At 44.1% G+C, this 18,188-nt stretch overlaps 1 protein-coding gene across 3 annotated transcripts; it reads left to right on the top strand.

Moving 5' to 3' along the window:
- Window positions 1-852: 852 nt before the first annotated feature.
- On the top strand, window positions 853-17,808 carry LOC308678169 (B-cell CLL/lymphoma 7 protein family member C-like). Of its 3 annotated transcripts, none has more exons than XM_081345127.1 (7): window positions 853-1,575; window positions 4,123-4,201; window positions 4,295-4,388; window positions 8,237-8,398; window positions 11,036-11,121; window positions 14,165-14,313; window positions 15,946-17,808. In XM_081345127.1, the coding sequence occupies exons 1-7, from the start codon at window positions 1,484-1,486 to the stop codon at window positions 15,986-15,988; spliced, it is 705 nt and encodes a 234-aa protein (XP_081201253.1). In that variant the 5' UTR covers window positions 853-1,483; the 3' UTR covers window positions 15,989-17,808. The 3 variants fall into 3 exon arrangements, with proteins under 3 accessions (XP_081201253.1, XP_081201252.1, XP_081201254.1); XM_081345126.1 differs by having other exon boundaries at window positions 4,292-4,388; XM_081345128.1 differs by lacking the exon at window positions 15,946-17,808 and having other exon boundaries at window positions 4,292-4,388; window positions 14,165-15,160.
- The last annotated feature ends 380 nt before the right edge of the window (window positions 17,809-18,188 follow it).

Here is an 18,188-nt window from a genome sequence, read left to right as displayed (position 1 = left end):
TCAACTTGGATCCCCAAGGTGGACGGCAATGCAAAATAATATCCTTGTGGTGATTTTTAATTTTTCTTCTTTTTTTTTAACCCTGATTGTTCTGTTTTGCCAACTTCCTACCATTTCTCAGGACGACAGGATATTTTTTCTTTCTTTTTTTTATTAAAGAGTTTTACAAAAACAAAATTTTACAATATATCCCCAAATCCCTCCCACCCCAAACCCACCCACTTCCCCCCCCCCACTTCCCAGAGCTAAATACAGGATTATAGTTACAATAATCATATTCTAAATAAAAATTATGCATAATATACAATTAACCAAGTTCATAATGCGCTTTAACTCTCTTTTAACATAACTACCAACAACGTACCAATAACAATATCCCACTAAAATCTACTCATAAGCTAAATGGTACTTTTTAGTCCCATATTTGTTTTGAATATAATTTATCCATCTCCTCCAAACTGAAATATATCTTTCCTGTGAATGATCCTTCAGATAAGCAGAAATCTTAGACATTTCTGCAAGATTCGAAACTTTAAACACCCATTCTTCTACAGTGGGCAAACTATCCTTCTTCCAATATTGTCCCACCAGTAACCGTGCTGCCGTTATCATGTTCAACATCAAGTTAGTTTCTTTAACATCACAATCTACAACAATGCCCAATAAAAACAATTGCGGGGAAAACTTTATCTTTCTCTTAAAAATCTTTTGAATGTTCCACCAAATTTTAATCCAAAAAGCTTTTATATTTCTACAAGTCCACCACATGTGAAAATAGGTAGCTTCTAAACTACCACACCTCCAACATTTTTTCGAAAGGATGCAACTTTGTGTTCCTACGGTACAGTTTCCAGCTCTCCCAGTCACTAGAGGGCGCTCACAAAGTTTGAAATATCTATATTTTTTTTTAAAAAAAAAAAGCAACCTGAAAGAACTATATTATAGTTCTTCCGTTTGGCGAATTGCTTTTTTTCCGTTGTTTTTTTTTTACTCCCTCCTTTCTTCTCTTCCTCTTTTTGGGCAAAAGGAGAACAACAGCTAAAGGAGGTGAACAGAGAGAGGAAGAATGGTGGAGAGCCACGGAGAGGAGAAGTAGATGAAGGCTGAGATTAAAAAAAAGAGATAAAGATATAGAGAAGGGGAAGAAAAAAGAAACACTAGAAATCAAGAGGAAAAATACAACTGGAATAAACTGATGGAGGAGGATTGATGGATGGCACAACAGAGACAGGTGGCGGGCAAAATTTGATGGATTAACAGCAAAGGGATGTGCATTCAGAACCTTCCCAGCGCTCCCAGCATCTCTGTGAGCAAAAGAAGATAGAGGGTGCAGACAAACCCATCAGAGAAAGAAAGAGGGAGAGAAATGGGATAAAGAGAACAAAAGAGCCCAAGTCAGAACTTAAGAATCCGGAGAGAAAGCTCCCAATTGCCTCCCCTCTCCATCCATCGCAGCTTTCCAACTTGCCAAACTTCTGACCTCATGTCAGGACGTGCCATTCGAGCTGAAACGAGGAGCCGGGCAAAAGATGACATCAAGAAAGTGATGGCTGCTATTGAGCACGTCCGGAGATGGTGAGCACAATTTGAGGATGGTGGTGGTGGTGGGGGCAGCCGGGGAGGACTTTGGTGAGAAAGCGACAGCTTGCCACCCCTGCAGATCTGACTGTTTAGGAGGCTTCTAAGCTGGGTGAACTTTGACATTTGGTGGGGTACCACAAAGGCCTGTTTTGGTGGGAAGCGACTGATGGTTTGGGGTGTTGATTATGGGTCTTTCCACCATGTCTGCAGAGCCTGCATACTCTAGATCAGTGTTTCTCCACCGTGGCGACTGTTGAGACAGGTGGACTTCAATTCCCAGAATTCCCCATGGTTGGTTTGGAAGGCTTGCTGAAAGCCAGATGTTTTTGTCTGTGGTTTGATGTCAGTGCTGTGCGCCCAGGGAAGTGGGGTAGGATGGTTGTGCTCCAGATGAGCTGGCCAAAATGTTGCTGTCTCTTGGAAGGGATCTCTAGAAATGGCTCCTCCTCCTTGCCCGCCCTTCCACCAGAGCAGCTGATCCAAGTGTCCGATGTTATATTTTGGGTAATTTTTGTCTTGCCCGTGATCCTTCCCCTTTCCTCATCAAATCGTCACATCAGAGGCGTTAGCTGAAGCCACTTAACAGTTTGAAGGCCAGCAGCTTTTCTGGTGGGGGAGTATAGTCTGGTTGCTTTCTCTGTTTCTCTTGAATCTGAAATTAACAAAATGGTTTGATTTTGTTTTCTGGTAAATGCAAACTCTGAACATCTCAGCTCAATATTACTGTGGCTGTTAACATGGTTTGTTATATTGCACTTACAGTATCTCCCTGCTTTTCTCTAAGGCCGGGGTCCTCAACCTTGCTGGCTGAGGAATTCTGGGAGTTGAAGTCCACAAGTCTTAAAGTTGCCAAGGTTGGAGACTCCTGCTCTAAGGGCTCAAAATGACACACACAAGAGCTCCCCCTAATTTTATCCCCACAACAACAACCCTGTGAGATAAAGCTGGGCTGAGAGAGATGACTGGCTCAAAGCCACTGATTTGAGCTTAGTGAACATACCGGAATGAAAATCTCCATGTCCCAATACAACTGAACATTGTTAGAAGTCATTATGATGGTCTTACTATGCATAGTTTTCAGTATAGGAGCTTTTCAAGCTTATAATATTCACATCATTTCTAAAGCTCCTAATCAGGCAGAGGACAAAATGATTTCTACTTCTGATCAAGCTTTGTGGTGATTTCACATGACCTATGAAGACCAGGGAGGAGAGAGAGGAAAGAAAGCTACAGGAATCAGAGGATGGGCCATGGATGGCTCAAGCAGGAGACCCTATACTATTTCAGACAATTGGCTGTCCAATATCATCTTTAAAACCTCCACAACTTCTGGAGGCTAGCCATGCCACTGGTTAATTGTTCCCACTGTCAGGAAATTCATCCTTAGTCCTAGGTTGCTTCTCTCCTTGATTAGTTTCCATCCACTGCTTCTTGTCCTGCCTTCAGGTGCTTTGGAGACTAGGTTGACCCCCTCTTCTTTGTGGCAGCCCCTGAGATATTGGAACACTGCTATCATGTCACCCCTTGTCCTTCTCTTCATTAAACTAGACATATTCAATTCCTGCAACCATTCTTCATGGTTTAGCCTTCAGTCCCCAGTAGACTGGCTGGGGAATTCTGGGAGTTGAAGTCCACATGACTTCAAGTTGTCAAGGTTGAAAAACATTGATACAGAGTGTTGATCAAGTTCATCCTCTCACTGGACGGTATCTTCCCAGACTATCCTTGGGTTGTCAGAAAGATATTAGAAAATCAAGATGGATGGAAGAGGATTGTATAGTGTTGGGAAACTGATATAACGGGTTTCTATAATTGTACATTTTGTCGGTGTCTCAGTTGCAATCATCACCACCACCATCATCATCATCATCATCTACTTAACAGGATAATATTTTAAAACACCCCCAAGAAGTAGCATTACTCTGTATAAGCCCAGAAGCTAAACATGGTTAAACTTGGCTATTGAGTGGTTGGGACTCCACTAGAAAATCACAGGAGTCTAGGCTGGTCTGGAAAGTTGGGGGGGGGGAACTTTCTGGAAGAAGGCAAAAGTAGGAGAATTACTTCATTCTGAGAATACTACACAGTTGCATTGACAAAGTTATCAGCAGCTACTGGTTAAAAGGCTGGGCTTATTGACCAGAAAGTTGGCAGTTCAGGACTCAAGTACTGTGTAATAGGATGATCTCCTGTCCTTGCCCCAGCTTCTGCTCATCTAGCAGTTCGAAAGCATGCAAATGCGAGTAAATAAATAGGTACCACTTTAGTGGGAAGGTACCTGTTGTGTTCTGTGCACCTTGGCGCATGCCGGCCACATGATCACATAAGTGTCTTTGGACAACACTGGCTCCCTCGACTAGGAAATGGTGGCGGGCATTGCCCCCTAGAGTCAGACATGACTGGACAGGGAAAACCTTTACCTTATTTTTTAACCTTCAAATCAGAGAAGATTTTACTTTTTTTGTCGAACACACCGAGAGGTCACCAGTGGAGAAATCCTGCAAGCCGTCCCATTTCATCCTGCCATTTTTCTTTTTCTAGGGAAAAGCGTTGGGTGACGGTGGGAGACACCTCTTTACGGATCTACAAGTGGGTCCCTATTATGGACCCTCGAGACGAGGTGAGAAAGAGGCGGGCTGGTTTCCTCATGAGGCCTATTGTCTTGAGCACTTCTAGTTGCACTTATTTGCTCCCCTCTCTTCTGTTGCAGCAGAAAAGACGTCTGGGAGGTAGCAAAGAGCAGCAGCCTGCCAGAGACAGACGGTCTCCTCGAAGCAATTCTGCTCTGCTCATGTTGGACCTGAATGGTACATTTTGGGACAGGAAGGGGGAGGGAAGGATATTACCTAGTTCAGGGGTAGGCAGCCTCGGCTCTTTTATGGCTCATGGACTTCAACTCCCAGAATTCCTGAGCCAGCCAGGCTGAGGAGAAAGAGAGAGGTTGCCATGCTGAGCTATGCTGACTCAGGAATTCTGGGAGTTGAAGTCCATGAGTCATAAAAGAGCTGAGGTTGCCTACCCCTGACCTAGTTCCTTTACAAGGGCCTTGTAAAATTTGGCATTTCAGGCCCTCCCTACACAGGATACAGGTAGGCCTTGACGCAAGAGACGCCCAGATTTGTGTTGCTAAGTGAGGCAATTGTTAACTGAGTTTTGCCCCATGGTTATGACCTTTCTGGCCACAGTGAATCACTGCAGTCGTTAACAATACGGTTGTTAAGTGAATCTGGCTTCCCCGGTGACTTTGCTTGTCAGAAGATCACAAAAGAGGATCACGTGACCTCAGGACACTACAACTGACATAAATACGAAGTTGCCAAGCGTCTGAATTTTGATCACGTGACTATGGGGATGCTGCAATGGTCGTAGGTGTGAAAAACAGTTATAAGTCACTTTTTTCAGCGCTTTGTAACTTTGAATGGTCACTAAATAAATAATTCTAAGTTGAGAGGTACCTGTACTCCAGAGACTAAGAAAGGAGAGAAAATTCCTTTTTTTAAAAAAAAAAAAAAGACCAGTGTTGTAGTTCGGATGAGACCAGTAAAAACAGAATTCCAAGGCAAGAAATTTCCTTAAAGGACATATTTATTGGCTACAAAGTATCCAGGATCAAAAGTGAAACCAAGACTGAAGTTCCCTCCCAAAGGTTACAATGTTACAAAGTTGCATTTCCCACCCCAGTAATATGTCATACATCACATTCCCCAATAAACTACTTTGGCGGGTGTCCTAACAGATGTCTCAGCCCACCAAACCTCAGGCAGCAATGACCTTGGTTCCCACAGGACAATTTATTGTTTTGACTAAACTTAAAAGCACACATCCCCCCCTCCCAACGCTGTCGCAACCAAAAAACGAAGTGAAAATGGCTTCAGCTAAATTCTTGCAGCATTGACAATCAGTAGTAAAATTAGATTCTTCTCTGCCCCTTCTTTGTTTTACATCCATTATTATAATTTGTTGGGACAGCTTACCATCTGCAATGATACTTTTAACACCATCAAACAAGAACATCTGCTATCCCAGGTCCTTGGGAAGGACTCAATAGGTGGATCAAAATGCCAAGTCCCCTAGAAACATCTTGTTGACTGTGCGATGAACCATAATAAAAATCTTGAAGGCATTGAGGGAGAGAATGAAGGTATTAACATATGGCCTTGTGCTTCTCATCGGTAGCTTCCTTTGTTTTTCAGGATAAAATGCACTGCCTAAAGTGACTCACTCCTAGTAGATCAGATTACAAGCCTATTTAATCCAAGGAAAGAGATATAGGTACAATATGAGCTGCTAGCTGGCAGAAGAGGCTGCCATTGGACACAATGAGGTCTTAAGGTCAGAGGCCCGAGGATCCTCTACAGCAGAGGTGCCCAACCTTTTTGGCACCAGGGACTGGTTACATGGAGAAACGTTTTTCCACAGACCGGAGGGGGCGTGGTTTTGTGTGCTGCCTGCATCCTGTGGATGGGGCTTTCCTTGTTTGTGCCGACCGGTTGCTGGCATCCTGTGGCCTGGTACTGGTCCACGGACCGGGGGTTGGGGAACCCTCCTCTACAGTATTAGAGATGCTTTAGCACTGTGTTTCAACCTCAGCAACTTTAGGAGGTGTGGACTTCAAATCCCAGAATTTCCCAGGCAGCTGACCTCTATGGCAGGGGTGGGCCAACCTGTGGGCTGCAGCCCACTAAAGGGCTATGGCCTGCTGGCCAGCAGGCTGCAGGACAGGCTGGCCAGTGCGCTCACATGTGCTAGGGCCACTCATGCTAGCACTGCTGCTATGCAAATCAGGTGCTGCGTGGGTTGCATGGCAAAAATGAGGCACCGTGTGGCAAAAACGGCGCCACAAGCCAAAAATGGAGTGCTGCTAACTAGCAGGTGCTAGCACTGCCCTGTTTGTGTCACACGTACACGTGCTCGCAGCCCCATTTGTGTGCATGCGCATGCACGTGCGTAAAATGCTTCCCCTTCCCTTTCCCTCCCATCTGCCATCTGAAAAAGGTTGGAGACCTCTGCTCTATGGTTTGGGTAGTCCTTGGTTTACAAACATTTGTTTAGTGATTGTTCAATGTTACAATGTCACAAAAGAAGTAATTTAGAAGGACACGTGATCAATTCAGGTATTTGGCAACTGACACTGGTTGCACTGTCCTGGGGGCGGGGGTTGTCATCTGATCGTCATTTGAGACCTTACCAGTTGGCTTCCGACAAGCCAAGTCAATGCTTAACAACAGCATAATTCACTTAACAACGGCCGTGGTTTGCTTACCAACTGTTGAAAGAAAAACCTTCATCAGGGTCCAATCCATGCTGGGAATAAACAAAATGGAGACTGCTTTAGAAAGAAGGTTGTAGTTTATTGAAGAGGAGAGCCAGACAGAAAGATGGCCTTTGGAAAGCTGACCACATGTAGTAGCGGGTGCTGGGTTTTTATACTTTCTTTAGCTTTTGTTTGGAGTTGTTCCTGTGGCATGAACTTTGACCTGAGTCTGAGTGTGCCTTTCTGGTATTCTGAGGGTGGTGGGTTAATCCTATTATGTCCCAAAGGTCATATCCCACTTCCCTGAGCATGTGGCTGATGACTATGTCCTGTGTTGGATTTTTTTGGTGTGAGGGATTGTTGATTCTAGGGATCTTTGTTTTTCTAATCCTATCAGCTCTAAGTTCTTGGCTCTAGTCTTTCTGAAAGGATTATCACATCTGCATTTCTACAGACAGACCTAGTTTCTGCTTGGGGCAGACAGACGTAGGCGGGAGGGTTGGTTTCTGCCTAAGATTTTCCATTATTCCTTTGGGGAAATATAATATTCTGCCTTTTAAATATTCCCAAAATATTTCTTTCTCGGGGTGTGTGTGTGCTGTCCTCCCACACAATGCTGGCCTAAAAAAGGAAGTAAAATTGGGCTCACTTAACATCTATATTGCTTAGTAACAGAAATTGTGGTCACAGCTCGAGGACCAGCTGTACATTCCAGCTTTGTGGTTCTATGAAACCTTTGGTCCTTTGGATGTCGCTGAATTACAACTTGCCTCACTGTTTGTCGCTTCATCTTTGAAATAAGAGAAAATACTTGTAGCTCAGGTTTTAGATTTTGGCAGTGGTTTGCTCCCCAAGCTTGTTTTAATATAGTTTCTGAACATTTTGTTACCAAACTAGGTAACATCATCATCAGGATTTCCTTGTCCTATTCTTAGCTTATAAATGTCTTGTGTGCCACTGTGGTCAATTGGTCATGCGATTGGTTGTTTATTTAGAGCTATATTTAAATACCAAGCAGCTGATTGGTTCTCTTGTTGATCGGTAGTTCGAATGGTCTGGTTTCTTACATATTCATATGCTGGATCTAGATCAGTATGCTTGTTAATTGCTCCTTTGGTACAATACCAGGCCTCAATAAATTCATGCGTGTGGCAGGCGTTGGCATGTCCCATGGTTTTTGTTCCTTCCCAATCGTATTGGTGTTTTTTTTAATCAATGTGGTTTGAGCTTCATTCTTTTTCATTCCACATAGTGGTTTCCAACAGTGGAGTCCAAGACACTCATAGCACGTCAATGGCACACGGTCACCGAACCTGGAGTCTCCATTCACCCCTAGTGATAAAAAACCCCTCCCAGTTTCCAGATACGGTTCTTCACGGTCCTGTTTCTGTTTTCCACCAGATGAGAACAGCAGCCAGAGTTCTTTTTCGGAGACGTCCTTGCTGAAAGGGGGTGACACGAGCCCCACCCCCACCCCGGATCGAAGCCAGACAGCGAGTCCCACCCTCTTAGGAGAGCTGAAGTCGGATGATTTGCAGCCCCCTTTGTTGGGCCAAGAGGGAGGTAGGTTCATCTAGGAAGAGATCTCTTGGCATTAAGCCAGGGCTTTTCAACCAGTGGTACGGGTACCACCTGTGGTACATTGGCACCTGGCAGGTGGTACGCGACCATCCTAGAAAAGTGGTAGCGGGGGAGGGGAATGAGCTGTACGAGTGGCAGCACCGCACAAGCCTGAGCGAAAGATGGCTGGAGCTGCAGGGCTGTCGGGGCTCAGCGGAAGTGCCAGGATCAGCGCTTCTTCGGGGCTGTCAGGGGTTAGTGGAAGCACCAGGTTCAGCGCCAGGCTCCAGCTGGAGCTCAGCGCTGATCCTGGCGCTTCTGCTGAGCCCAGAAGAAGCGCCGATCAGCTGGAATGTTGCAGCATCACCAGGGTCTTGTGATTTACATTGAGATGCTTGGCAACTGATTCATATTTATTACGGTCACAGTGTCCCAGGGTCATGTGAAGTGACCAAAACCTGCTTCAACCACCCAGCAGACTGGGGGAATAAAAACCAAACAACCCCCACCCCACCCCCACTGCCAATCCTCAACAGAAATGCTTACAACTATGAAAACCTTGGACAGGAGGAAGAGCTCCGCCGGGCAGGTAGGCAGGTGTCTTGCTCGGCTGTGGCTTGGGGGGCACCTTTTTCAGTGCCATTTGTAACTTTGAACAGTCACTAAGCAAACTGTTGCAAGTCGAGGACTACCTGTACTTCATCACTTTTTTCTTTTTTTTTTTTTTGATCATCAAGTTTTTGACCCCTTACTAGGCCACTGGTGGTACTCGGATGTTGTCATATCCTAAAAGTGGTACAATGGGTGAAAAGGTTGAAAAGCCCTGCTGTGCTCTGCTCTACTCTACTCTTCCAAACATAATGGCTTTCTCCAGTGAATGCCCCTATATGATATGGCCGAAATGAGATCGGTTTTGTGATTTGGCCTTCTATTGACATGTCTAATGTTACGCACTCCAATACTTGCTTGTTAGTCACCTCTGTTGTCCAAGGAATATGCAGGCACCTTCTCCTGCCCCATAGCTCAAATGAACCGATTTTCTTCCCGTCTTGCTTTTTTAAGGTCCAACTTTCACAACCATAGGTAGCTGCGGGGAACAAAATAGAGCAAACTAACCTACATTTGGTTGCCAGGCTGATGTCCCTGCTTTTCCAAACCAGGCTAGCAGTAGACTCCAACCCCAGGCGTTTGGGGTAGTGTTGGCTCTGTTTGGCTTACTTAGTGCCCTCCCCCTCAAACGCAACTTTTCACACCTCAGCTGAGCTGTTTTCCTTGCCATACCGTGCTTTGAACTCTGGATTCCACCGTGTTTTGTTTTTGCCCCTTGTTTATTGGATCCCTGGTCTCTTTTTAAAAATGTATTTCTATTGAGAATTGTACCCAAAATAAAAATATCTAAAGAAAAAGAGAGAAGCCATGTTTAAAAGTACATAATTAAAAGAAAAAAAAGAAAAGAGAGGTTTGAAATAAAATAAGCTCCAGCCTTCTTTGCAACAGATTTTTTGCAATCTTGTCACTCCTCCTTCTTCTTGGATACTACACAAATCCCTTCAGTCCTGCCTTTAAATCCACATTTTTCCATCTTCAAAGCCATAAATCATTATATCATTTTTTTATTCTTTCAACAGAAAATCCCTATATAGTTTCGTTTTTTTTAAAAAAAGTCTTTGATGTTCTTTTTCTCTGACCCAGTAGGTCATCTTTGCCATTTCAGCAAATTCTGACTTTTTCACAATCCATTCCTCCCATTTTTAGATCTTGACCTGGGCTAAGCCTCTAATTTTCTATTGCTGTCTTTAGCTTTAGGTAAAAAGAACTATTTGCTTCTAAAATTGTGCCTGAGTTTGCCTGTCTCTGGACTGAGGCAGGCCATTGCTGTTGGCCCAGCAAACCTTCTGCGTATGGAAAACTGGGATGATGTTTTGAGAGATTGAGGCTGTTCTGTGTTATGACATTCCTTGATATATGACCATAATTGAACCTGGAGCTCCCATCAATAACTGAGGATATTTTACAACCATTTCTGTTGTGGTCATTAAGGGGATCTAGCTTTCTCTTATTGACTTTGCATGTCAGAGGCCAGTTGGGAAGGTCACAAATGATCACATGACCTGCAGCCATTGTAAATACATGCTGGTTGCCAAGCACCTGAGTTTCAGTCATGTGACCACACAGGGTGTAAAGTGGGAGGAGCCGCCTTAAGTCACGTTTTTCAGTGGCTGGCTGAGGAATTCTGGGAGTTGAAGTCCACAAGTCATAAAAGGGCCAAGTTTGAAGACCCCTGCACTAAAGGAATGGTCGTAAGTTGAGGGCCTGTAACTCATTTTCCCTCCCTCCAGCAGGTCTTCCCTGCAATTTATAATGCTGAGATCTGCTATTATGCCTTGATAAAATTGTACATTGTGCCATAGCTGTATTTAAGCTTTTCATTCTTGCTGTGTTATCCTGTCAAGCCTTTCCACTGTTTAGCTACATTTTCAGTTTTGAACCTTAGCATAAATCTCTTCTCTCAAGTCTGCAAGAAGTAAGTTGAGGATGGATGTTCATTAAGATGATGGAGGACAGGGGAAAGAAAGGCCACATTTTTCAGAAAATACGCTGGGATCTGCCTGGTTTGATTGATTCCTTTTCTGCGTACAGATTCTGGGGTGCTCCTTCTTGAGGGAAGTGACGACCCTCCCAAACTTAGCAAAGAAGAACCAGATCTCAAGACGTCTGATTTCCAGGTGATTATGCGGATTGTGGAAAAAAGCCGAGGTTTTTTTTGGGGGGGAGGCAAGAGGTCAAAAAAGTCAAGATGGCCATCACCATGCAATCAAAGCCTCAGACTTTTTTAATTTGTGAAAATGAGTAAATTATTATTAATAAAAAGTTATCAGAAATTTCTACTCAAAATGAAGCAAAACCATATCTCGTCTATAATATATTGTTAGTCTTCCCTGATCAGGTGTCTTCTTTGCAGTTATTCTTTGTTCTGTCTTAGCCATTCTCTTACTGTCTTTTGTATCCTGTTATTTTAATAATTAAAAACTTTAAAAAAAAAACATATTACAAATGGTCAATCAGACCTATCACTTTGGGGCTTTAAAAATTTTAACGCCCTCTTGAATTTAACACAATATGCTTACATGCTTGATAGTCAGTTGATGACACAATTGAGCCCAACTTTTCTGTTGCTAAGCAAGAGGGTTGTTAAGTGAGTTTTGGCCCATTTTATGATCTTTCTTGCCACGGTTGTTCAGTGAATCACCGCAGTTGTTAAGTGAGTCACACGGTTGTAAAGTGAATCTGGCTTCCCCAAGGACTTTGCTTGTCTGAAGGTCACCAAAGGTGTTCGCATGATCCCGGGACACTGCAACCGTCATTAATACATGCCAGTTGCCAAGCGTCTGAATTTTGATCATGTGACCATGGGGAAGGTGCAACAGTCGTTAAGTGTGAAAAGCAGTGATATGTCACCTTTTTCAATGCTGTTGTAACTTTGAACGGTCACAAAATGAACTGTTGTAAGTTGAGGACCACCTGTACTCTCATAGCCCAGAATTGCAGGTTTGGCTTTTATCTTGTTTTCCTATACAAAATGAGAATACCGTCCCACAGAATTTCCAAAGCAGAATTTCTCAATATTATTTGACATGCACAAATGTAGAATCAAATTTTGAGCCCAGTGTTGTGGCTTTCCTCTTTTTCTGAGAGACGGGTTCAGAGAATACGAGATAGAGGGTGAGCTGAGTGTTAAGATTAGGGTTACTAAACTCTGGCAATCTTTTTTTTAAAAATTCCTAATCCTTTATTCTTTTCTCCAGCCATTGATAAAACAAGTCCTAAGTCTGATAGTATTGTTTCTTCTTTTTGTTTCAGCCTTATAGTAAGTCTGTCCATCTCCGCACATTCTAGTATTTTTTTTTAATTATTTCTTCCTCTAACCCAGGGGTAGGCAACCTTGGCTCTTTTATGACTCGTGGACTTCAACTCCCAGAATTCCTGAGCCAGCCACACTGAGGGGAAAGGGAGAGGTTTCCAAGCTGAGCCATGCTGGCTCAGGAATTCTGGGAGTTGAAGTCCACAAGTCATAAAAGAGCCAAGGTTGCCTACCCCTGCCCTAACCCTAATCTCTGGTAATCTTGATGGCTGGATGGGGAACTCTGGTACAGTTGGTCCTTGACTTAACAACAGTTCATTTAGTGACCCAAGTTACAATGGCACTGGAAAAAGTGACTTATGACCAGTTTTCATGTTTAAGACCATGGCAGCATCCTTGTGGTCACGTGATCAAAATTAAGACCCTTGGCAACTGACTCATATATATGATGGTTGCCGTGTCCCGGGATCATGTGATCCCCTTTAGCGACCTTCTGACAAGCAAACTCAATAGGAAAACCAGATTCACTTCACAACTTTATTACTAACTTAACAACTGCAGTGATTCACTCAACAACAGGGGCAGGAAAGGTCATAAAATGGAGCAAACCTCACTTAACCAATGTTTCACTGAGCAACAGAAATTTTGGGCTCAGTTGAGGTCAAACAGGCTTCGTCTCAATCCTGCCAAAACTGAGTGGCTGTGCATACCGGCATCTCGGACTAACCAAGTTTTTCCATCGTAAACTATGGGGGGGGGGGTGAGGTGTTACCCTCCGTTGATAGGGCTCGCAACTTGGGTGTCCTCCTGGATTCATGGCTCAGTTTGGAAGATCATATAGGAGCCGTGACCAGGGGGGCTTTTGCCCAGGTTCGCCTGGTGCGCCAGTTGCGACCCCACCTGGACCGAGATGCTCTACGCACAGTCACTCATGCGCTCGTGACCTCCCGTTTAGACTACTGCAACGCTCTCTACATGAGGCTGCCCTTGAGGACCACACGGAGGCTTCAGCTGGTGCAGAATGCAGCCGCGCGAGTTGTGATGGGAGTTTCCCGATACTCCCATGTAACACCTCTTCTCCATGAGCTGCATTGGCTTCCAGTTGCCCTCCGGGTGAGATTCAAGGTGCTGGTGATGACCTATAAAGCCCTAAATGGCATGGGCCCGGATTATCTGAGGGAGCACCTGCTGCCAGCGTCAATTTCCCATCGTCCTGTGCGCTCCCACAGGGAGGGCCTCCTCAGGGTACTGCCGGTCAAGGATTGTCGGCTGGCGATCCCCAGGGGGAGGGCGTTCTCTGTGGGCGCGCCTGCCCTATGGAACCAATTGCCAACGGAACTCCGGATTGCCCCTGACCTTCATTCGTTTCGCCGGGACCTAAAAACCTATCAGGTCTGGACTGAGGGGTTTTAATGATTTTAAATTGGGATTTTAATTCTTGGGGCCATATTTAATTTAATTTAATTTTAACTTAATTTTATACTGTATTGTTTTTAAATTTTGCCCTGTAAACCACCCTGAGTCCTTCAGGAATAGGGCGGTATACAAATTGAATTAATAAATAAATAAATAAATAATAAGTCGAGGACTACCTGTATTCTCATCACCCAGAATTGGAGGTTTGGTTTTTACCTTGTTTTCCTGTACAAAATGGGGTTCCTGTCCCGCAGGATTTCCAAAGCAGAATTTCTGAATATTTGACATGCACAAATGTGGAATCAGATTTTGAGCACAATGTTGTGGCTTTCTCCTTTTTCTGAGAGACGGGTTTAGGCTGCAGAATCTGAGATAAGAGGGTGAGTTGAGCGTTAAGATGAGGGTTATGCTTGCTAGTGGGTGTTGAAGTCAGCACAAAGTTGCCGAGCTTGGGAGACATTGGTTAAGGACTTCCTTTGCTTGTCTTCCAGGCCACGGACACAGCAGCTTGTTTGGAAACCACCACGGACATGGAAGAACGAACATCTGAAGTGGAGGAGCCTTTCTTGTTAGAAGGTCCCTCCTTGAAGCGGATCCGTACAGAGGAGCAAGCTTTGCAGCCTACCCCATCCTCTGAAGTGTAACCTCAAGCTTCAGGCCTGCCTTTCCCATTTCTTCTGATAGATGGATCTATGTGGGAGAATGTGACATAATGTTAGCTAAGTATGGTGCGTCCAAGCCATTTGTCTCTGCAACCTGAGATTGCCACAGTATTGCCTGCTGCCCCCTTGTGACAACACTGTTTATATCAAGCATTCATGTTTTATGCCTGCATGGAAATGAAACATAGCAGTGGGAAGGGAGGCCTATGACCAGCAGCAATCACGGAGACTTACAGAAAGGAGAAAGAAATGAGAAATGGTACTTATGCAGAAATGTGATTTATATATTGGGGAATACGAGAGAGTAAAAGTAAAATTCTGTTTTAAAGCACACATTAGGAAGGTCGCAAGCTCCCTAAATTCTATCTTCTAGCCTAGTTTTTCAGCAGGAAAGAGCAGCCTGTAGTTTAAAAGCAAGGATACAGTTTTATATCCATTCCAAATCCAAATTTTGCAGCATGGGAACTCATATTCTAGGCAAAGAGCAAGATGCACAATTTTATTATTTAATAATGCTAAAGTTATCGGAGGCTTTGAAAACCTGGGAACGAAAGGCAAGCAAGATGTGTCCCTGTTATGGACATTTGTCTGGCATGGTATAGGGTCACATGCTTGACCAGGGGGTTGGACTAGAAGATCTCCAAGGTCCCTTCCCACCCTATTATGCTGTGTTCTCTATTGGCGGAGGACAAATCCCATGCTGCTTTGCCAGCAGAGAAAACAGATCGAACTTTGATGTGAAGGCTCAAATAAGGGCTGGAATTAAGTCTCCACTGAAATGCTCTAAAGCAGAGGTCCTCAACCTTGGCAACTTTAAGACTTGTGGACTTCCAACTCCCAGAATTCCTCAGCCAGCTTGGCTGGCTGAGGAATTCTGGGAGTTGAAGTCCACAAGCCTTAAGATTACCAAGGTTGAGGACTCCTGCTCTAAAGCAGGGATGGGCAACTATGGCCCCTTAATGACCTGTGGACTTCAACTCCCAGAATTCTCAAGAATTTTGGGAGTTGAAGTCTACAGGTCATAAAGGGGCCATAGTTGGCCACCCTGCTCTAAAGACTCTTTTTATAGGGGCATTAAAAAGTGCAGGGCTTTCATCACATGGGTTCAAAGCCACCATCTTGAGCTTTCCCCAAATACTTCTAGATTCTGTGCACTTGAGACACCAGGCTTTATATTCTGAGGGGAAAACTTTCCCCTATGGGTTATTTCGGTTGCTGAAAACTTGGGAGCTGGGGTAGTTAGAAAAGCCAGGAGTCTTGTAGAATGTAAAACAAACAAAAGCAAAACTCTAACCCACTTATAACAGGAAGGGTTCCTGCTTTGATTCAGTTGCCACCCCAGATGCCCCATTTATGCCCACTGCAAAGACTAATTGGTAGGACAGGCAAACAAGGCAGACCAACGGCTGGACTTTCCTCAGAGTTGAAGGATGTCAAGGAAAATGTGCAAAGCCATAGTTTGCTGGATAATAACAGGCAAAATGAAGTTTGCCTATGGTTTCTCATAAGGGATGCTTCCAGCCACCGAATGAATAGTGCTGAGACATGTTTAGGAGCTCCAATGAAGCCATGTTTGTAATGTCATGCTGTAATTATGTCATTTTCTTCAGCTGCATCATTCAAGTTATTTGCATACAAGTAGTCCTTGAATGAGGTGGCTGGATGGAGTCACTGAAGCAGTAGGCGTGAGCTTAAATGGACTCCAGAAGATGGTAGAGGACAGGAAGGCCTGGAGGAACACTGTCCATAGGGTCGCGATGGGTCGGACACGACTTCGCAACTAACAACAAGTCCTTGACCTATGGCAGGGGTTTTCAAACTTGGCTCTTTTATGACTTGTTGACTTCAACTCCCAGAATTCCTCAGCCAGCGTGCCTGCCTGAGGAATTCTGGGAGTTGAAGCCCACAAGTAAATAAAAGGGCCAAGTCTGAAGACCCCTGACCTATGACCATCAAGTTTCACACTCCAGTATAGGTAGTCCTTGATTTACAACCATTCATTTAGTGACCGCTCAAACTTTACAACAGCACTGAAAAAAGCGACTTATGACTGTTTTTCACACAATCGTTGCAGCATCCCCGTGGCCTGCAGCAAGCCACTTAACAACTGTTGCAAGAAAGGTCATAAAATGGGGCAAAATTCACTTAACAACTGTTTCACTTAGCAACAGAAATTTTGGGCTCAGTTGTGGACGTAAGTCAAGTACTACCTGCTTAGTCTTAAGTTGAGGACTGCCTGTAATGCACCATGGTGTGTGATGTCACACGGGCCTCACAGATGCTTGTGGTGTGGAGTTGCAGCCGGAGAACAAAAATAATAATGCTAACTTTTTTAGGAAGGAAACAAATGTTGTAAGCTACTTACTAAAGATGTAGAATTCATGGACAGGTGTGAATGCATTTTTGTCCTTCGGGCTTCCTCTTAAGATTGGCCAAACTTCAAGTGTACCTATTTTCTCCAAGTGTGTTTGAAACACTGTGATCCAGAAATTGTGACAATCCACATTTACAATCCATACATACCAGAGACACATGTGTGCATTATTTGGCAAACGTATGTGGTATTAGTAAGTCATTCACCAACTGTGGATTTGCCTCAAGGAAGAGATGCCATTGTATCCATTTAATTTGACCTATAGGATATAGTCGCACAATTTCTTAAATGCATTTGAGTTCTCAATGGAGGTTTTTCATGTGTGACATCATTCACACATCATGAAAGAAGACATTCATACCAGGTTAAGGCAGTAGCAGCTAGTGAAAGTGTAGTAGTATTTGATTTAGCAATAACTGCTAGCATTTTTATCTCTCTGGTTTTATAAGCATTTAATTTTACATTGTAATTTTCATAGCTTATAAACTATTCCTCATTCAGAAATCTGTAGTGTTTCTTTATCTTACAGCAAAAGTGGGTATTTCTTAAAATCAACATTTTTTGCATGCATGGAACATATTTTGTCAAGAGTAATTTTTAAATGACCTCTCATTTCTCAAATTCTGGAATAGGTAGGCCGTATTTTGCAGGCCCTGGGTGTATAAATTTTAGGATGTTAATAAGCAAAAAAGTTGTCTAGAGTTCACGAGACAAAACCAGATGCCAATTAGTGCTAAAAAGCTGTCTCTTATCAGGAGACAATTGTGCAGACGCTATCAATCAATTCATACAGCAACAGGATAAAAAGTTTTCCTACATTCCAGTCTGTAATGAGAAACCCATACCACCATTTAAAAAAAAAGAAAAATAAGTCAAATTAAAATACAATGTAATGTTAGTGTTGTCTTGTGCTCCTTCCCCTCCAAGGCAACCAGCTAAAGCAGAGGTCCCCAACCTACGGTCCGCGGCCTAGGACCAGGCTGTGGGCTCTTGGCTGGTGGCCGCGGAAATGGCTGGCCGGCACGCATTCCCCATTTGCGCTAGTGCCTGCGGGTCCGTTTGTGCATGCACACAGGCGCGAACGGGGACGCTAGCGCAGGGTGGGTGTCCACAGCCCCTTTGCGCATGTGCCGCTAGCCAGTGTGTGTGTGTGTGTGTGTGGCTGTTCACACATGCGCATGCCACCAGCGCATGCTGCACGCGCATACAGGGCTGCTAGTGGCGCGCTAGCGTGCATGGTCTGTGAGCCCGGAAAAGTTGGGAGACCTCTGATCTAAATGACATTGGCTGATCCTGAAAAGACAATGTCAGACCTGGTTAGAAAGAAAACAAGGTATTTCAGACTGAAGAAGTCAACAATTTCCTGGAAGAAGGCAACGTTTTCACTTTGCCACATTCGGCAAACTTGGGCTAAAATTGGTTTGGTGTTTCATGTGGATTCATAAAACTAGGTTAATCCATAACCATAGCTCAGTTCAC

The sequence above is a fragment of the Vipera berus genome (assembly GCF_964194415.1).
Source record: "Vipera berus genome assembly, chromosome: Z".
In the NCBI taxonomy this organism is placed as follows: domain Eukaryota; kingdom Metazoa; phylum Chordata; class Lepidosauria; order Squamata; family Viperidae; genus Vipera; species Vipera berus.
This window is presented reverse-complemented; position numbering and strand designations above follow the sequence as displayed.